At 35.7% G+C, this 22,645-nt stretch overlaps 1 protein-coding gene across 1 annotated transcript in view; it reads right to left on the minus strand.

Annotated features, from left to right (window-relative positions):
* Positions 1-16,214, minus strand: part of NME8 (Thioredoxin domain-containing protein 3) — a 31,204-nt gene extending 14,990 nt beyond the window's left edge. The window contains exons 1-11 of the mRNA XM_035732843.2: positions 15,944-16,214; positions 15,735-15,910; positions 15,586-15,702; positions 15,478-15,550; positions 15,354-15,433; positions 15,075-15,319; positions 8,818-8,892; positions 5,218-5,560; positions 3,568-3,962; positions 1,066-1,173; positions 160-281 (exon numbers count right to left, since the gene is read on the minus strand). Of these exons, the coding sequence (XP_035585708.2) occupies positions 160-281; positions 1,066-1,173; positions 3,568-3,962; positions 5,218-5,560; positions 8,818-8,892; positions 15,075-15,319; positions 15,354-15,433; positions 15,478-15,550; positions 15,586-15,702; positions 15,735-15,910; positions 15,944-16,034 (1,825 nt within the window). The 5' untranslated portion in view covers positions 16,035-16,214. The remainder of the gene's footprint in view (positions 1-159; positions 282-1,065; positions 1,174-3,567; positions 3,963-5,217; positions 5,561-8,817; positions 8,893-15,074; positions 15,320-15,353; positions 15,434-15,477; positions 15,551-15,585; positions 15,703-15,734; positions 15,911-15,943) is intronic.
* Between the last annotated feature and the right edge of the window lie 6,431 nt (positions 16,215-22,645).

The raw sequence follows: 22,645 nt of genomic DNA on the forward strand, positions 1-22,645 counted from the left end.
AAATTACATTCATGTATGTTCATAATCTTCGGATATCGGTTCATTCATCGCTATTAGAGTACGATTTGAACAAGTTTGGATATTGCTAGTGAGTAAATTATATTACAAAAATACTACTACTCGTCACACACTTTCATAAATTTCTAATGATTTGCTTACGGTTTTCTTCATTAGCTTCGATACCGGTGAATAATAAATTCTGAATCCGTTGAACTTCGTCTTTGTTAGATGATCCATGAACTGCATTACGAAGAATATCTCTACCATAAATTGCACGAATACTAGAAAGACAAATGCCATAGATTTTTTAATTCATGGAAGTTAAAAACAGACAAATAAAATACTTCCAAACCTAAGAAATTCGAATAGAAAGTCTACAAAATTTAGCCATATGTCAGGTGAACAATACAGACGCAAAACTACAAACTATTCTTTTCAGGAATAAAATACGTGAAAATATTTCATACAAGCATTTTGATCTTCTCTCTATGAAATTTAACAGTCAAAAATAATTCAAATGATATTAAGTAAATTTATTATACACTTTCTGAGTGATTCATGATATATTTAGACTAAAGTCAATCTCTCTCAGCTTCACGAAACTAAATTTCAGAAGTTAGCTTACTTCTTATTAGTGGATGTACAACTGGATCAGTTGTTGGTAAAAGGATCATCAACGCTAAATACAAATGCAACTTTGCTTTCATCTTATATTATTTAGATAATAAAATACATCTATTAGTCGATAGTTTACTTCTAAACGGTATTGATCCGTTTACTAAAGTGAGATTCTGGTCCATGTAGTATCAAAATCCAATAACGTTAGTATTTTCCAAATCACGTTACTGTATCAGATAATGAAATTATTAACTTTTGCTCTGAGTTATAAACAGACATTAGAGCATCCTGGCTGATGCCCGTGATTAGTGATCAAATGCTTTGAGTTATATAACATAAGTTCATTCACAGAAAAGTGGATGGGTCCGTTAATAATTGTCCCTGGAAGTTTTAAGATTATATTATCATATATCAATCACCGTAAATAAATTAAAGTCATAATGATACCTTTCTGATGATTCGTCAGATGCTTTGTTTGGATCTGTTGGTCCCATCAGTTGCCGCCAACCGGAAATTGCATTACTTCTCGTCAAAACCATGAACAAAGTTTGACCACTGTATTTAAAAGTAATCAACAGATAGCCTGGTTAAGAAAAGTGACCAAGAATAAAATAAAACAAGTTAATAAACTCTTTTAAAAGTCTTTTCGTAAACTTAGCAACGTTAGTTAGTTGACCAGTACTTTGAGACTACCATAGTCTTCTGTTGTTATTTTTAGAACAGCTTAATCTAATGAATGAAAACTATTAAATTCTAAGCTTGGTCTATGGTTTTATCCTACGTATTAACCAAGTTCTGTGTGACATACTTCGATATCACTCAACTTTTCTCAGAAAAGAATTGACGTATTAACCTACAGATATAATTAGGCAAAAATAACAGCTGTTTACTACCCTTTTTGTAACTGATATTTACATTAGCTAGTACGGTCACTGTGTAGGCATGCGAAGCACTAGATTGTCAGGTTATGAGCATCCTGGATAATTTTACTAATAACTTAGGTAACTTATGTAAATTTACTGACTTGGTTGTACATAATATGTATTCCTTCGGACCTTACTACTTCGTCTAATTTATTGAACCAAAACGAATGGAGTAGATTATTATAATTGATATAGTAATGGTCAAGGAGCTTATTTCCAGGTTACTGAGTTAAAGCTCATCTGACATTACATGTAACCTTTTCATCATTCAGTAAGAGAAAGTTACTTAAGAAGGATCAAACTAATTTCCTTATATCGTATTAGGCGGATCATCTGGACAAGTAAATTAATTTATCACCAATAGTGAATATGTTAAATTGAATTAATTTGATAGCCTAGTCTATTTCTTTTAAAAAAGAGATTCACAGACCAAAGAAATATTTCTTTTTAATTGATTTCACATCTTAGCTCTACACTAATATGCATGTTTAGCAGTAATGATAAAAGCAATGCCGATTACGTGGCACGGTGTTGGATAAAACCGTTACATGTAAAAATAATGACGAGTGATAAACGAAGTAATTAAAAAGTTGATAGGGAAATCATAATATTTGTAGGTATAAATTAGTAAATAAATGAATTGTGATATACGATTAAGAAACTGATAAGGTCCGTGATACTTAATAAGAGTACTAATAAAATTTTGATAAGAATTTGAATGCTAATATTGGTTACGTAAGGATTATAAGAAGAATACCAAAGAGACAGACGAAATTTGATGATAGTAGAAAGAAGGAAGGTTTGATAATAAGTTATGTATAAATTGTTTTAGTATCAGCATTATAGATAATTGAGGTATAAGGGACAACTGTATCCTAAAAACTTAAAAGAGGACTTAATCCCCATACACACCATCTGACCAATGATACATTCTTCAAAACAGATCCCTAAAGTTCTTCAACGGATCAGTCAGGAACAATGTAGAACTTTGTACGTACGTACATCAGTTCGTGTTGCCACACCACATTAGTACAGAGATGCAGTTGTCGATTCAAATCCCGTAGTGGTAGAGGTAGTAAAATTATAAGCAGTAATCAGAAGGATTAGGGTTTGAAGATATTATTCAACGAGTATAATCCAGTGAAATAAATTCGGAGAGAGAAAAAAGGGATATGAAGAGTTCGAAATATTAGAATATGTGAGAACACAAAGAGTGGATGCACCTGAGCCATTGCAAACGATTTTGAGTCATGTCATTCAAGGTCTCTAACCATCGGTCGCTATCGTCTCGTGAATCCCAACCAGGTTATTTCATGGATTTGTGCCATGTTTTGGTCTTCCCTTACCTCTTCCGAAAGAGTTCTGACCACGTGAAATTACTTGCTTACTAGTGGTTATATATAGATACTATTAAAGGATATGGAAAGTGTACATCTGACATTCGGTTTTATCCAAGCATGGTGAAGTACTGTGTAAGGTAGCAGCAAATAATATGCCACGAGAACCACTTATTTCATTTGGTACATGATTTAGACTGACTCGCTAGTCACCCTCAATTGCTTTTAGGAAACAACTGAAAACGAATATAAAACAGTTGGGTCAAAATGTACAAAACATCTCATTAAGCAATATAGTACCTAATTTTAAGTTTATTATTATTACACCGATCTGCTAATTCTGTATGTCAGTCAAGGGGTTTTATTCCATTTTCCTTTCAACCAATATTTATATCGTTAACAACTAGGAAGAAGTGGACAGCTGTTTCGTTCTAATAAGAGACCATTTGAGACTTGAAAGTCATGGGCTTGACCCCTAGTGAGATTGTGGGTATTTCGTTTCCCCTAAATCAATTTTTGATTTTTGCATAGGCTGTTTAGTCAAGTTTAAAAGAAGGTAAAAAAAAGCGTGAACTGCATTTCAATTTTAATCACTGACAACTGTTATTGTACTAAGGCTGTGACAAATTCAAGCAGTATTTCCAATTTTCACAATGAAAATTACTTTTTTGATAAATGATATGACGCACCTGACCATATGATTAACTAGATCATTGTAAAATGGTTGACCAGAGCAATTTTCATATAGTTTTCGAGCTATATCCTTAGTAAGAGTCGTTTCTTTACGTGCTGCCACGTGAAAACCAGCTGATTGAATCCTTTCAATAATTTCATCCCGATTAGCGTATGCATCGGGTTTAATCGCTGCAATTGTTTTTTCGACCGGGAAAAATACATTAATATCTTTCTCCACTTCATGATCGTTAACTGATCCATGTATAAGGTTGATTCCTTCACTTTTCCCACTGGTCATTTTAGTCGGCGATTTCATGGTAAACTGGGCACGTAATGATCCAGGAGCTGTAGATTTGGCTTCACTAACACTTGCTGGCCCTAACATTTCTCTCCATTTAGCGACAGCATCCTATTTACAAATGAAATTTGAAATCGACTAAGTTGATATGAAAATGATTAATTCAAAATATGAAAAATAGAAGCATAATAATGTTTATATAAGTTAATAAACCAAAAGAAAATAGAATGATCTATGCTTTCCAATTTATCATCGTAGATAAAAGAGTTAATAACAATGATGAGTTGAATTAAAATCTTACTATAATGTAATTTATTTTAATACTCAAGTAAATCTGGAATAACATTTGCATTAAAAATTAATCTGTTATTAGCCTATTCTTCATGAACTTTTGACTTGACATTACAAAGAGATAAATTCAATTAAATAAAGACCAGAGAAAAACAGTCCAAATTAATTTTAAAATCTTAAAATTGCTACTTAAAGATTATTATTGATAGGTTAGGAGTAATTTTAGTCGACTGATTCATATTCAAGTGTAACTTAACTTGAACTTCGATGATAACAACTTATCATTACCAATATGTAATACAGTGTTTTTAATAACTTCCAGAAATGCTTATTATACATCTTAAGCCTTGATTACATTTATTACATGGTAATAAGACAATAAAATCTTATTTCACTTACTGAACTGTTACAATAATAACCAAACAGAGTTCATTAAATAACAAAAAACGGATCAGAAATACTATTGATTACTGAGTTATGGAGATATTAGATGATAAAATTTGGTTTTTGACTGCAAAACGTTATCAGTTAGTAAAAATATAACTTTTTAAAACTTTTTTAATAAATTTAAAATGGTTAACTGATATACAACAACAAAATGAACTATTCAGTGAGATTATTCAGATTATCTAGCAGAATAAATCAATAGAGTAAGTAGAGAAATTCTTTTCTTACCAGTTGACAACCTAAGGTATTGATATAATATTAAATTGCTGCATATCGTGATCATAGAAACAAAACAAGAATTCTCCAGAACCTCATTATTTACTTATTTCACAACCTCCAGACAGACTCCAGCTGCTTGACAAGTGGGTTAGATTATTCTGTGATTCTAGAATTATCCACGGAGTAAATGTTCTAAGTGTTTCTTGTATCTATTTGTTATTTGCTCATAAGATTTTACTTGACTGAATAGTCAGATAGTTTAGACAAGTGTAAGTTTACACTACCCTTTTATTCAATCTTAACTTCATACGTTTTATTCTTAATAACTATTGTGTGATTAGCCTTTGTTAGCACTATAAAAATTCTCATGACTGAGTTCATTTGATTATCTTAAAAATAATAATCTTACTTCTCTAGCTAATAATAAAGCCAAACATGGACCACTGGACATTACAGTAGTTAATTCCCCAAAATATGGTTGTCCCATATGTTCCTTATAATATTCTTCTACTTGTTCTTTAGTCAGCTGTATAACTTTCTCCAGTGCTATGGTAAATCCAGCATTTTTAATTTGTTTTACTATTTCATCTTTATATAATTCATAAGCTTGTGGCCGTAATACTGCAACTGTTCGTTCGATTTCATGTTTTCCAGTGTCATAAACTGTTTCTTCATATCCTTTACCAACTGATTGGGTACGTTTCACTGTAATAACTGGCGGCTCGTAACCTGGGTAGAAAAACGCTAGTTCTCTGTTTATTTTAAGCGATTGTTTTGCCGAATACGTAAAGAAAGATGAAAGTACATATTGTTTAACTTAAATAACTAAATAAGAATAAACTTAAATAATAACGTTATTATTTTTATAGATATGAAGTAAGACTGAAACGACATTTTAGATTATGACTAGACATTGAATACATCAAATTTGATCGGCAAACGACCAACTAACTCAAATAATGTTTCAAACGCTTAAAATTGTTATAATTTGTTCCAACGAATTAAAATGTAACTATAAATTATATTAGACTATTGGATATGAGTTATATAATGTCGTACGTGAGAAAGTATAGATATAAGCAACCAGATGTAGGTTGTTCATAAAAATATAAAAAGATTTCTAATTGTAATCTCTCACCCACCAGAAGCTTTACATTTTGGGATTAATCAATTAATGCACAAACCTATATTGAGCACATTATTTGGATAACTTCAGGATTCACATGACTAATTCTTGCACTAGTTAATAGTCTCTATGACATAACGAATGTTCCCAATATTCCTCTCTCATTCAAGTAATACTACGATAATACGTTAGTGCGATAATCAGACTAGTCACATTATGTCAGAACCAGGATACACGACTCAGAATAAATAATCAGAGGACAGGTTAGACAATACTTTGTTACACACGATTACATGCAATCATTCTCAGCGAGTCCAGAATCGAAACCAATTCCATGAGGTGAAACCACATATTTTAATGGTCAGTAGGCTGTGTCTGTTTGTCCATGCTCAATGACCAATCATATTTTACCTTCACTATTACATATCAGTGATCGTTTTTAATGTCGCTAGTGACATATGGTAGTTTTTCATTTACCAAATGAGAATGTAGAACCTAATACAAATTGATATTTTACCATTTGAAACTGGAAATGCACACTTTATGTTGAGTATCACAGGAACGGTATGTAGAGGGAATGAGACAATATTTTTATCAGGAAGTAAAACTGCAGTCAATAATATTTCTTACAGAACAGCTGATTATGTTATTTTGTGAACCATAATGTTGCCTGAAGTTTGTTAACTAAGGCATGAGCAATAAATATCAACCTATTTATTGTCATAGTCCAAGTTAATTTGTATAAAATCGCTAAAATAAATTGATAAAGTCATTCTTATAGTTACTTAAGTCAGCAGCATGAAACTAGTAACTCTTTGGTTTATATTTTAAGCAATCATATGTTGAATCAAAGATATCATTAAAGCCCAACTTCGATTTAAAAAATCTCAGGCTGAAATACCTAAGGTTTGGAATGAAAACTTTAGAAGGAGAAAATAGCTATCACTTTCGTCAATAATTAATCATCCACCTTTATATCGAACTGTCTAACACAAACATATAATTTCCGTAATCATCCAGTTGACAGCTAAATCAACAAACCAAAGAGTTCAATCCTTATCAAGTTTAATAAGCGGAGAGAGTATATGGCAGGGATTAGAAAAGCGGAAAACGGGATCAACAGAATCCATTCCTCACAAATGTTTCTGTAGACCAAAATTATGAAATCAAAACTCAGTTCTAAAGGAGATGAATTTATCGGCACAGGGTTGTGGAGATTATTGAGTTTTGATTGAAATCATGAAACAAAAATGTCAGACCGCTATTAAAAACCTGTAAGCACTGGACGGCCATTTTTGTCCTAGTATGAGACTCCTCATCAGTGTGTATACACGATGCCGAACCCAGGACCTTTGATCTTGAGCGAACGCCTAATTCCTGGACCACCGAGGCGGCGTCCAACGGTTTTAATGTCTAACTACAACCAATCCACCATATTGTGCAACCGTCTTTCATATTCGAGTCCGGGATCATGGATGTGGGGGTCCCGTATTAGAACGATATGGCTGTCCAGCGCTTCCATTTCTTCGATGGTGGTCTGACATTGATTGGTTCACAATCTTACATAAAATACTCCTACTTTTTTCCAATTTAACCTAGGGCCTATCCTAGCAAATTAAAGTTTCTCATCAATTTTTGAGGTTATCTTAAGCAATTCCTAAATCGTATTCTAAACTGACCCCATAATTTGCAAATAAACGACAATGAACCTATATCTTTTGACAAAAGCATTTCTTTTTTTATCAAGAGTTAACTATTCAAAGAAACCACATATATTTGCATTGGCGGTGTGCACTTTTCAGAAGTCACTATTCAACTAACTAACAAACTAGTATGTCTTACAACGTAACTTCTGTAAGACAGTCTTAAAATTACTGCAACGGACTCATCATCATTTTAATTGCATTGGGAAGGTGGCCCACTGATTGAAATGCAATTTGGACGATGGTGTTAGCAAAATATACATTCCGGCTACCCTCGCAGATAATTATCGACTTAATTTGCGCTAGTTAATAGCGGAATAAATGAGAAAAATACGAGGATGATTATTGGATACATATATCTCATACACTCATTAATCTAAACGGACAATCAGAGAAATGAAGAGGAAAAGGAGATAGCAGAAGGTAAGTGTGCCAACCCCTTTTGACCAAGTATGACGCAAAATTTATGACCATACATAAACTAAAGACATGTAATAAATAAGATAAGCGAGTCACATGCGCGGTTATACAAAAATTATTAAGATCAGTAAGCGAATAATTGCAATGTCAAAGTGTGACTCAAGATGAATAAATCAGTCTGTCTGTAAGTTAGAATAGCCCATATTGACTTGACATAGTACTAGACACTCCAAGTTAACATAAAGGAATAACAAAATATTCCTACTGGAAGTTATTAAACTTTCATAAGGTGTTATTAAATTGCCAGTATAATAACTTTCAACAGCTAACTAGACCTAATCAAAGGATATACCAATTTAACGGATTCAATAAATTATTTTCTGTCAGATAATCATTTACTCAATGACTGCGAAGTAATATTTTACACTTTGTATTCGTCCCCAAGTTCATGGCGAATCAAATGCAGTTTCTATTTTCCCAACTTACTTCTACCTGATTTTTATTAATCGGTTAATAATTTCTCTTTAACTGTTTACAAAATCTGAGTTGAGTCAGACAGAAAACCTATCATGAGAATTCGCACATTTCAAAATTAATAAATGGCCCACAAAAACGCGTAGATCACCATAAAAGCAGCCTCAAGATTCATTGTCATCTAGTTTATGTTCATAAATACTTGAAAGATAAACTATACGTAACCAGAAAATTAAAATCTAAAAACAGCCATTTATATATGATAATAAGTATTTAAATACTATACCTTGTAGCCTCTTCTTTAGAGCTTGATGCATGGATCGCATTCTTGATTATTCCAGTACCATATTTTGCCCTTATCCTAAAAAAAATAAACGTTATTCACTAGTGTCAAGAATGAAGCCGCATTTTCCGACCAAGCACTTCGTAACAATTGCAGTGCATCTGGAATGTTCCTCAAAAAAGACTTTGTTATGGGATCTTGTTTTTAAAGAACTTTAATTGACTTCCCGCACTAATGTGATTTGGCCGAACGATAGTCATTCATTAAAGCAATTACAAATCTAATTTCAAATAACAGAACATCTTTATTAAGATACGGTTCACAGAAAAAGAACCGTACTTAATACAACATAAACCAACTACCGGATAGGTAAAACATACTTCAAAATAATCATGATCAGAAGTTATCTAACCAAATGATACAATAAAATTAAGCCTATCCAAACTAAATATTTTAATCCTAAACTAACCTTCCATTAAAATCAACTTTAATATTAAAAAATGATCGTGGTTAACAGTGAAATCCAAGATGCATATTTAGTCCTGCCTGTTACTCTTCAGTTAGATGTAACCGCATCTTGGAATTGACGTTTACTCTGAGACTGGAGGCAAATATTGTTCGCTTAAAACACCATCTATTTTACACTAACTTGTATCACCATGACAATATTGGGTTATTCTGCACAGAATCTTCATTTGCCAGTCAATTTTAAGTCAGAAAATCAACATCAGGACAATCTAAGTCATGTCATATTTAATTAAAATCAATCCTGTTATAGGATGTAATAACTTACATTTAATCAGTGGTTGAAAATGAATCATCACGACCAGGTGATCAGAACCAAATTTATTAAATAGGCTGTGCATATTTTAAATGTTATAAATAACAATAATTTGATTCGTTCAAACATCGCGTCTGGTCAATAAAATATAGAGGTTAGTTTTCTAAACACAAGTCATACGCAAGTTCAAAACCATCAGCTCGTTTTAGATTAAGAATAAGCACAAGTTTGATAGGTGATACTATCACTACAATATGGAGGATAATTTATTGTGATGTGAATGAGCACCTGGACTGTATTGGAATATCAAAGCATCTGAATATATAGTTCTTTGGCATTATCATATACTATGGAAGTCAGAAATAGGCTTAAGTAATTAGTTTTCTGTTATATTACTTTAATTTATACTACTTGAGACTGTATAATTATTTTCGTTGAGGATTAAACATCAAGTAGATATTATTCGTATTATCCTCGTTAAAAATTCTCACTATAAGTAACATATGGTGCTACACAAGCAAGCCTCACCCCAAACTGTATTTTGTTGGTTCTTTGGCACATATTCACGTAAACCTGATAAAAGCTTGAAAATCGTGACCAATTATTTATTTTTTTAAGAGACGTATTGTCTAATTGCAGTTATAGATCTTAAAAATAACTAAGAAAATGATTCATAATGTTTCTGTCGGAAAATCCTATATGATTAAAAAGCAAGCATCAAAGTATTTCACGCTTGCAAAACGAAATACAAATCAGCCCCTATAACTGTAAGGCCGTAGGATATTTACAGAGAGGCATTGCCTTTAAATCAATAATTTTGAGTAAAATGTGAGGAGGAAGATGGTCTCTAAAAAATAGTGGTATTCGTATGAAATAACAAGTGCGCTAAAACGTTTTGTGAACATAACCTTAATTGCAATACATTACTTTCACATGTGACCACGATATTCTTGCTATCTTTGTGCACTTGTCCAGCTGTACTATTAGAAAAAAATTTGAACTCATCTAAGAGTCACCACTAGGAACATTATATGCAATGATACTACTTATTACATTAGTAAAAGATAAATCTCTTTTGTTTCTAAAGTACGGGGTTTAGTCTTAACAGTCAGTTTTCAAAGGAAGCACCTAGCGCGCCATTTAAGAAGGACAGTGGTATTGTTCCTCGCTGAGTAAATTTCATTGTTTTGATCGTTTATTACGTATCAAGACTACTGTTTTTCACTTTAACTGAATTTATTTCAGCTAAAGTATTCGACTAGAGTAACGTTTTTACCGTTCTCTCAATTAGTTTTGTCGTTGGTACTCTTGAGTACCTCATTTTCAATTGTATCTGTTAGTACTTTTGGTCCTAACAATCTACAGTTCTTCACTTTTTGGTCATTGATTATTTTTTTGTTTCTGAGTATCATCGCATCTCGTTCCTTTTTGAAAAGGACTCCTTTTAAATAACCGGACAGTGTAAAAAAGCAGTTGCCAACGTCCGGGTTGTCGTTATCCCGTTGAAAGCGGCATGCAGTGCGACGAGTGCAAAAGCTGGTACCACGAAGTTTGCACGAACTTAGCACCTGAGGCTTTCAAACGGTTCAGTAAGAAGGGTTGCGTATGGCTTTGTCAACAGTGCTGTTCGGATGCAAACAGCCTGTTAACCGAGGCCATCTCACTGGTTGATGCTGCAAAGAAGTGTTTTAGCAAGCGTAGTCGGAACACGTCAAACAGCAATCGATCTGTCGACACACAAATCGGCATGAGGCAAACTAAGGTTAGTTCGATAGTAGATGACTAACGCCGGTCAAAGAAGGAAAAGCAGTCTCCAAAGGGGCCTGCCTTAAACAAAAGCTCAAGGAAAGTAGGTTCTTCTGTTCCCCGTCTCCCAGATGGGATCCCACAGGAAACGCCTAGAAACCGCAATCGCAAGGCTCGATCGGTTTCAAGTAGTAAACATAACCTGACTCTCAGGTCGTCGACAACCCTCCAGAATCCAACACTAGGTTTGACGCAGCTGTTGTTGCTTCTCCCAGCACCATTGACGAGTGGGTACAGGTTGTAAGGAAGAAAAAATCAGCGATATAAAAGGTAATCCTACCCCGCGAAAGTAGTCGTAAAATCGAAAGCTGATCATAGCGACAGATCAGCTATTTTTCATAGAATCAAGGAGAGCGAGAGCTCTGAACCTAAAGCTCGTTTTGAGCATGACATTGTGCTGATTAAGCAGCTGCTTAATCAACTCATGCCTCAAAATATCACTGGGGTCACCTTGCTAAAGGTGTACAGACTAGGGAGTCTAGCGGACTTGAAACCAAATCACTCCAGACTGCTTAAAGTAGTGTTCAACTCTTCGAACGAACGTGACCTAATTTTACAGAATGGACACAAATTAAAGGGTTCAGGAGTCTTTATACGAAAGGACTTACCGTTGACAGACCGTGTAAAAAGACAGAAAGCCGAAAATGAACTACAACTTTGGTTGGACGCTGGCGAAAAGGACATGAAAATTGTGAATTTTTGAGTTGTAGGACTTCAACAGAGAATGATGCCGAAGCCACTCTGGGTGAAGCACGAAGCCACTTAAATAGGCTTCGGATCTGTTACACTATTGCCCGAAGCTTAATTAATAAGCGATCGGAACTAGGTGTACAGATTGACTCTACAAAGCCAGACATAATCGCAGTTAAAGAAACCTGGCTGACACAGGCTATAGATAGTATGGAACTTGTTTTCGAGGGTTTTACGTTAGTAAGGGCCGACAGAATACAAAAGCGCAAAGGAGGGGGAGTAGCTCTATTCATTAGGAATGCTATCCCATTTGCCATTATCGACAGTGTATCCCATGAGAGTGGGACGTGTGAATTAGTTAGCCTTCGCTTGAAATGCAAGGGACAAGAATTGCTGATTGGTTTGGTCTATCGCAGTCCAAGCTGTGAGGTAAATGAAGTCCTGCTAAGCAGTCTCAATACTTGGTCACAAAGTGGTCGATGTCTAATCCTAGGGGACTTTAATGCACCTATGGTAGACTGGGAAAATCTGCGAACTGAATCGTCAGAGAATTCCTTCGAGCAGGAACTAGTTGATGCGGTTATCACATGTGCTATAGTGCAACATGTGAAAGAAGCGACTACGTACGACCCGGACACTGAATCATCCTTACTTGAGCTGATACTCACTCACTATGTGGATGACGTTGCGAACCTTCATTATATGCCACCCCTAGGTAAAAGTGATCACGCAGTTTTAATTTTCGACTTCCATATAACTGTCAGTCACGAGCATGCGTCAGCCCAATCCAGACCTAACGTCTGGAAAGCAAATATACCAGGTATCATGCACTCAGCATCGTTAGTAGATTGAACAATAGACCCAGAGTTCTCAGTTGAAACGGCCTGGGACGCATTTCGAAATTCATACTTAAAAGTTACCACACCCTACATCCCTTGGACTATACCAAGGGGGCCGAGAAACTCCCCACCATGGTTCAGTAGGGAGGTTCGCATCCTTTTCCGTACGAGAAGAAAAATGTGGGATAGATTTAGGTTACTGGGAACTGATGAAACTAAATCCCAGTACCGAAAAGCTCTGAATACCTGTGCCTCGACCCTCCGTACGTCTAGAAAGTTGTACGAAGAAAAGATTGTTAAGGAATCCATAGAATGTCCTAAACGCTTGTATTCTTATATAAACCAAAGGACAAAGAGAAGAGGAAATATTCCAGCTCTATGGGTAGACAGTACTGCCGCGTCACTAGTGGAGGACGACTTTGGTAAGGCTCAAGTGTTCTCGAACTACTTTAGCAATGTATACACCATAGAAGCACCCTCCCCATCAGCGCATACAGATCCCCCCCACACATACACTGAATAGCGTGACCATTAAAGAACCCGATGTCTTTGGTCTACTAAATAAGCTTGACATAGGTAAATCCACGGAGCCCGGTGAATTACATCCTAGGCTACTAAAGGAATTATCTAACTTCGTTGCGAACCCTTTAAGTATATGATTTAATCTATCCGTAACGCAGGGTCGTTTACCAAAAGATTGGAAGAACGACATAGTAAGTCCTGTCTTCAAAACAGGTACGAGACATAAATCTGAGAATTACCGACTCATTAGCTCAACTAGTGTGGTTGTTAAAATCTTAGAAAAGATTATTCGGAAGGAGCCGTTTAAGTACCTCAATGAAAACCGTATCCTTTCGGAGAAGCAGCACGGTTTCAGAATAGGTTACTCCTGTCTCACTAACTTACTAGTGGCTCAGGAAAGCTGGTGCGCTCTTAAGGACCAAAAGTTACCTGTTGACGTAGCCTTCATTGATTTCAGCAAAGCTTTTGACAAGGATCCGCACAATCGGCTATTATATAAGTTAAGAAATGTCGGGATTGGAGGCAATCTATTTATGTGGATGAAAGACTTCTTAGTTTGGCGTCAACAAAGAGTACGAGTGAACTCAAAGTTACCTAGCTGGGGAACTGTGCTTAATGGAGTGCCCCAGGGCACAGTTTTGGGGCCAGTGCTATTCCTCTTGTATGTAAGTGACCTTCCTTGTCTCCTATCATCATCGGTCTTGCTATATACTGACGATGTAAAGATATGGAGAACGATACGATGTAAGGGTGATAGCTTAGAACTCCAAAATGACCTGAAGAAATTATCTGACTGGTCTCAAACCTGGCAGTTGCCGATTAATACTTCCAAGTGTGTTGTGATGCATATCGGTCATCAAGGTACACATACATACACGATGAATAACACTGAGCTACTTGTCGTCCAGACATATAATGACCTAGGAGTCATCGTCAGAGAAGACTTAAAGACTACTGCACACTGCCGTGCAATAGCCGCCAAAGGTTTTAGAACGTTATGGTCAATACGTAGGGCTTTTAATCATGTCGACGCTAAGACGTTTTTGACTTTATATACAGTGTTCGTATGTCCTAAACTTGAGTACTGCATACAAGCGGCCAGCCCCTGCTTAAAAAAACAGTGAGCTTCTGGAAAAGGTTCAGAGAAAGGCAACTAAGCTGATTCCCGGAATAGCGAAGCTTCCGTATGAAGGTCGACTGGCCAAGCTGAACCTTTTCCCGTTGTCATATCGCAGAACTAGAGGCGACTTGATTACAGTTTTCAAGTTGCTTAGTGCCGAATTTGCACCTGATATACCCTCATTTTCCTTGTCTTCCAAAACAGAGAATTTACGAGGACACTCCAAAAAAGTTCGCAAGCCAAGAACAAATTACTTGTCAGCTGACTATCGACTTTCCCATCGAATCATCAACGAGTGGAACTCATTACCTCAGCACGTGGTTGAGGCTCCATCCGTCGATTCTTTCAAAAGAAAGTTGGATCAACTGAGAGACCACCATTGCCAGGACTAACACAGGCCATCAGGCCTCCTGTCCTTCCCAAACTGAAACTAAAGTATGGGGTTCAGTCTTAACAGTCAGTTTTCAAAGGAGGCGTCAAATAATTTGCGACCATCGCTTACGTTTCATTCATTTCCTCTGAATCCTTTTCAAAAATCGACGGTCCAATTAGTCCCCTTAGCTTGTCAATAATGCCCTGCTTGCCTTTTATTGCACAGACTATAATTTTGCTTGGACCAGATGTCATAAATCCAACAAGATCTTGAAAATAAGGCTGATCTTTAACATTTTCATAGAAGATTTCAGCCTCTTCAGTGGTAAATAAATGTTCTTGGCTCTCAAGTATTTGAATACCTTTTTCTTCGAGCTAGAGCAAAATCAAATTGAAAATGGTTTCTAACTTCTCTAATAATTTGTTCTGCTATCCCAGACTGCACAACATCAGGTTTCAGTACTGCTAAGGTAAGTTCCTGTTCAACCTCTTGATTAAGATTTTTCAGCAAGATTAAAAATAAAGTTCCTTACCCTCCTCCTCCTCCCTTTTTTGTTTAATCTCCGCCTCTTTCAGTTCTCTAGCGATAACCATAGGATCACGGATCTATGGGACAATTTAAAACATAATTCTTAGTGCACCTCAACCCTTTCAGCTTCGCCACTTATAACGTCGTGTTCCTGCTTCAACTTGCTCAAGACACACTGCTCCAACTCTGGAGGATTAACTCCTTTTACTGCTGCAACAAGGCATCCACCCTGTTTCGTTAGAATGAAATATGGCAACTCACTCCAAAAAATAGAAAATATGGTTCGCATTTCCCTCGATATAGTTCAAACGTTTCAACATTATCTGCTCTTACAACAGCAAAATGCAATAAATCGTCGTTTATTTCTGTTTTGAGTCGCTTGAACAGACCAACAACAGCGGAACAAGGACCACACCATTCTTGATAGACATCGACAACTGAAAAAAACTAAGAAACGTTTGACTGGATACCTATTAGCCCTTGCTTCATACGCAGCGCGTTCCAACTATCTTCGTCTACAATTTCTTCTTGCAATGCAACCTCTCCTCTCTTTTTAGCCATTTTAGAAGTGTTCACTCTTTTGTGTCCTAGGTCGTTATAGAACTAAAATTTTTAAACAAATCCAATGTCCTATGAAACATTTAGTGGAATGATATTTTCGTAAAATTTATCTATGGGTAGTTCTCAGTCGCAATTGTAGGACGGCTCTTCATTAACTGTTGCTTTCTTCCAAATTTGATGCTGATTCGATTGGTCAGATGAGCATACGTTTAATGAGCTTTCATACCTGGTAACAGTTGAACGTTGATCCATCCGATCGCGGGCCTGAATATATGTGAAACAAAAACAAACAAAAGTACCATGGCATTTTGTTCTAAGTTCTCAAGAATATATCAAGTTTCCTGTTGAAGAATTGCTGAGAAGTTGTTTATACCACTTCAACCGCTAAGGGATTCTAATACTTTGTAGTGTCGGCTGCTATGTTGAGCCCATATAACTTATTTCAGCTTCCGGGCAGGCAAATTTATCCATTTTTCTTGACTCACTTTTTGACTTTATCAATTATTCACTTATCAACATGGACTGTCTTTATATGAGCGTATGCATGTTTACACATATTATCTCTGTAGCCTGGTTTTGTGTGACTATAAATATTGATTAACGCTTAGTTAAAATAAGTTGGCTCACACGCATCCTCCACTACACGTCATCTCGCTTTGCTTTCTTCTCTTCACTTCATTCCCTGATTGCCTGTTAAAATCAATAAGTGCATGAAATATACATATTAAAAATCCATTCTCGTATTCGGCCTATTTATTTCCGTGATTCACTAACGCGGTCTTAGTCGACGATTTTACCCAGTGGTAGCCAACATGTTTATTTTAATAACAATCAAATATAGGATATGGCTGGTGTCAGATCCCGGGCCACTAAAACTTGACTGTTTGTAGATAGTAAATTGTATGCCCACAAACTGGCTTACTTTTCTGAATATCTAATTTCCAGGCATCTAGCCAAAGTTTTAAAATGAGAATAAACTAACGTAAGTACCAAAGTGGCAGGAGGTTCTAAGATACAGTACTCCGTTACTAGGTCGCACTTAAGTCTTTCATATTCAAAAGCTTAAATAATTGCTATTTTAAGGCGAACTTTATTAGGCTTGGTTTCAAGCCTTGGAACTGGTTTTGTGTATGTATTACATTCCCTGATTTCATCCAGTGAATGGTGAACGTTTGTATTCACTTGAGATTAACTTGTTCTTCACTTCCTCTGAATGCTATGCTACTGTCCCTATTTTCATCTTCAGTGAAATCCACTGATGATGGTAATTCAAGTCGTTGATAAGGTTAAAATTCATCGAAGTATATGAATAAATGATTCTTGATTGACAATAAGCCATCAGACAGTAGTTCCATAGAACGAGTAATGCTGGTCGAACCGTCTTGTTTGAAGAAAGAGTTGTCCTACGACCACTTCAACATCTCTGAATAGACAGGTTCTACTGTCCTCATGACACCCATTTTAAAGTCACTACAACTTGGGTGGACATGAGTATTGAGCCTCCAGAAATGCTGTCAAACATGTATCTGAAATAATCAAAATTGAAAAAATATTGAATGGGTATCATGATTAGTCCTATTTTTCAGACCGAAGAGGAATATTTGGTTAATGACTGTCATACGGCTGAACTTAAGTTATTAACTTCAAATCCGGAACTCTGGACAAATAGTGATACCACTGCGAAAATGTCTACAATCCCATAGCAAATAATATAGAAACCAGAGGAATCGCATAACAGAATAGTAACTTATACCTACGTCATCGCAAACCTGTCAAGATATTGTTCATCACAACAGACGAGAGGAGCTCGTTAGATGTTGAAACCAGGAGGCTTTAAGAGCTTGTGTTTATCGTTTGTTATACGACATAGGAAAGAAGTGGAGTACGGGCTCTGTCCATTTCGAAGTTACACGTCATTTTTAGTACTTAACATGGATTACTCTTTCGCGGTATCTAGGTGCTTTATTTACTTTGATGATTGTATGGAATAAACGTGACACCACTGAAGATACGTACTCGCAAGAACAGATTACACAAACGTGATGTAGCATAACTGCTACATGCACCTATCAATGATGCGTGGTTCAATAAGCCGTGATCATCATTACTTTCAAAAGACTACTTAAGTGATGCTATAGACGACTCCACTTGGGTTACTGTAAACTGTGGATCCCAAAATTATTTACTGGTGGGATGCATATATAGACCACCTCATGCGGATACTAAGTTTGATAGATTACTAACAAACATCTTTTCCATTGCTTCGCACCAACCGCATACTTTTAAAATCATCCGAGGTGATTTTAATCTGCCAAAAATTACATGGGGCTTGACTCCGGTACCAGGTCGATATAACAAGCTAGTTGAAACATTAGAAATTTGTGGATGGGTTCAACAGGCCCAAAAACCGACCAGGGGGAATAATACACTTGATTTAATGTTCACAATCAACATAGACTCTATCTCAGTGCATACCAGTCATGAGTTTTTTATGAGTGACCATAGAGTTGTATTGAGTATTATTCACTCTTTAAACGCCATACAATTGAACTCTAAAGCTTCATTGATGTACCAAAGCAGACATTTTGATCAACAAACATGGAAACGGACTGGAACTCTCATTCAATGTTTACCACAGGAAACTTATTTTACCACAAATAATGTTGACATTGCGCTTTCCAATCTATACCACAACCTGATATATTGTCTTGACTGCACTGCTCCAGTTATTGGCCGAGTGACTTATAATGCTAATAGGGGCCAAAATACTTTTAAAAGGAAGCTGAGGAAATTAAGATGCCGCTACTACGAGCAGAATGATGTGTATGCACTTCAGAGTATACTTAAATTAATCAACAGAAATGCTTCATCTAAACGTAAGTATTTTATGAATACAGAAAATAAAGCTCTACGTAGTAAAAGCCCAGAATTATCAATACTTCGACTTTTTAAATCCCGTGTAAAGTCAAATTCCCTTGGCACGACTAAATTCTTCATAGTTAACGGAAGCATTGTTAACGACCCGAATACTATATGCGAACAATTCAGCAAGCATTTCTCGCAGTGCTACAAAACTGGAACTGAAAACTCCATCATTACATTTCCAATGCTGACATCCAGACATCTGTCGAAAATTGATTTTACACCCTCCAACACCAAACAGGCCATAGCTGCCCTGAAAAAGTCTTATGATGGTGGACCTGACGGGATACCTTCATCATTTGTGAAATATGGAAGTAGAGAATTTCCACTATTTTGTTTGAAACTTTTCAATCTATCCATGGAATATGGGACCTATCCATCTGTATGGAAAACATCCCTTATCACCCCTAGATTCAAAACAGGGCCACGTAGTGATATTATTAACTATAGGCCAATTAATTTGACATCCGTGCTCTCAAAAATCGTGGAAAATATCATCCACAAACAGCTATTATCATTTTTACTTTCGGCTAGTCTGATCAGCCCATCTCAACACGGATTTATGACTAAACGCTCATGTTCCACATCGCAACAACAAGTTGTACGAATGGACTGTTTCGTGGAATATGCCACTTAATGTTGACAAAAGTGGATTTATTCACATTGGTCGCTGCCTTAACTTAAATCTGACTGTACACACACATACACCCAAACCTCTCAACACTGTTCGTGACCTGGGTTTAAGATATACCAACAGTCTGAACTTTTCTGAGCACATTATATCTCAAGTATCCAAAGCTAGAAAGCTGATCGGATTGATAATGATAAACTTTAATAATATCGAATCGAGATTGTTATTATACAGAAAATGTATCTTACCCATTCTTGAATATGGTATTTTAGTTTACAGTAATTGTAGACATAATGACCTGATTAGAATTGAAGGTGTTCAAAGAAAGTTCACCAAAGCTGTTCTGGGGTATTCCGATAACAAAGACTATTACCAAAGATGTCAACAACTCAACTTAGAACCTCTTTGGATCAGACGTATCAAATTAAATCTTGTCTTCATCTACCGGCTTATTAACGCTATTTCCTACTCTTCGGTATCCACCCCTTCATACCTTATGATATCATCCCACAATCTACGCAATAAGGAGAATATTCTAGCGATTCCAAGGACCCACACAAACTTACGTCAGAATTTTTTCCTTATTCGCTACTCAACCATGTGGAACAGACTGCCAGTGAACCTCCGTTGCAGTGAAACTACAACCTGGTTCAAAAGTCTCCTTGACGATTTTCTTTCCGAAAGTGGATTATGTCACCTATTGAATATCAATGTATTCAATAATGATTTATACAAACAAGGTCCGTCATCCATTTAATTGCCTGGAAAGCAAAATAAAACCTTTAAATCTCCTCACGTCTATCTTATTTTATTTCTATTTTTCTTAATATATGAAGTCTGCTTATGTTCGTATCTATAATTATTACTGTTATTAATATCATTATTGTTCCCCCGACACATTAGATATTCCTTTTATATCTTCTTATCTTAATTCCTGACTGTCCTTTGAAATTAATTGTGACTTTCATAGCATCATTCTTAATTATTATTGCACAAATATTTATACTAATATCCGGTTTCACTCTGCATACTATTACATAAATCTACATGGTATTTATCCGAGTGCATTAAAGGATTTTTATTTTATTTTTCTAAATTGTTGGTTTCCTTCTGAGGTTGATACTGATTGCGCAATTATTATTCTTATCATGGATGAAACTTTTCACTAGGTGCTCACTTCTTTTCTTTCTTCTTTCCCTCTAAATAAATATTCTTAAGATTACGACGTTTGTAATTAAGACAATAACTTGTGTTACACTTAAATTAACTTATTAGACTCGTTTTATCTTCACTATGCATATATGTCTCAAACATATTGATATTTCATTATCCTTTCCACTCAATTGAGACTTTCATCGCATCACTCCAAACTATAACTGCACAAACATTTATTCTAGCGTCATATCTTACTACAATAATAAGTTGTTTTTTCTTAATTATTTTTTGTTACTAATTTGACGATATAAACATTGTCGTTTGTTCTTGTTTTATGCTCATAAACACGCCAATTAAACCATTGCGTATTTCACGTCTCCCTTATTTCTATTCCCTTATTTTCTCCATTTCCTTCTTTAAACTCAATTCAATATTCTTCTCAATTACACAGACCCGATTTATTATTATTAATATTCTACTATTATTACTCTAAATTTTTTTAAATATGGCAAGTATAATGCTAACATTATTGAAAATTGTGTATTATAGCATTTTTTGAAGAAACCCGAAATGGTTTCTTCACAACACTTATGTACGCATAAGATGTTTGTGAATAAGAATAATAATAATAAGCACACTGTTCAGATTTGGCATGATAATTCCTGCAATCAATCGATCACGCAGCTGCGCGTGAATTTGATTACCAAACTGACACTCAAGGATACATTCTATAACCTGGTTGTTATAACGAAACACTTGATAAAATTTCGCCCCTTCATGGCATTCAAAACCAGTACGCTTTACATTATCTAGTGGTAGATTATTGAGTGTTGCGTAGGGAGATGAAACAGGGTTATCTGAAGTTGAAAAGCCTTTAGTAAGCTATAGACATCCTTTTTGAAGAATATAAGGAAAAAAACCAAAGTCTTATCATACTTAACATCTTTCCTAGTCATACTCTAGATTTTAAATCTTTCCATATAATCCTCAAAAGCTTCGGAATTTGAATGGATTTGCAACTCTCACATAATAATTAAACGTCTTCAAACTAATGTACTAACAGTAATTCTCGACATAGTGAAATTTAAGCCAGATAAAACCAGATGAGCACCACGTAAGGCATAATATCTGCTATTCTCAATAAAGCACAAAATAATCACCAGTTAGTACAAAAACCACAGGAAGGCCTTACATGGTTGACATATCCGCCCATAGCAACAGAAATTTTGGTTATGTTGAAACATAAAGATATCCCGGTTGACGGAATTTCTATAGATCTAAGTAAAACCTTTAACAAGGTCACTATCCTGGGCCTAGAATCAGAACAGAAATGATTCGTAATCTTTTATGAAATAATAAACGGGATAGATATCTTTCTTAATGGTGGAAGACGATTCGTTGAATGAGGTTCTACCAACCTAGTAATATATAAAATGTGGAATTCACCAAAATGCAATCCTCGGTCCCTTTCGTCTTCACTTTATGTAAATGACTTAACAATTGTAGCAAACTCATCTGCTCTACTTTCTTAGATGAAGTAAGTATTCGGAGATCTATATACGTTATATCATGTAGAATGGTATTGCAGTTAATTTTCCTTACGCCTGTTATCTCACATGGAGAAGTATACGCTGATGACCAGAACTCTGCAATCAGCTCAGTCCTGGAAAATCCTTCCCAGCTGTTCTTCATCCTTCAGATGTTTGCTTCGAATCATCAGCGCAGTGTGTGCTTTGATCTTCCTTTTTCCGTTTACATTCAGGATCCCAAATTATACTGGCCTCATGATGCAGTTTGATGACTTTCACAATGTATGTCCTATCAGCAATAGCCTTCTGTGGGAGAGAACAAACCAGCTTCCAGCTGAAGAGGAAATTAAGAAAAGACGATGGAAATGGATAGG

This window comes from Schistosoma haematobium, chromosome 1 (genome assembly GCF_000699445.3).
Source record: "Schistosoma haematobium chromosome 1, whole genome shotgun sequence".
NCBI lineage: Eukaryota > Metazoa > Platyhelminthes > Trematoda > Strigeidida > Schistosomatidae > Schistosoma > Schistosoma haematobium.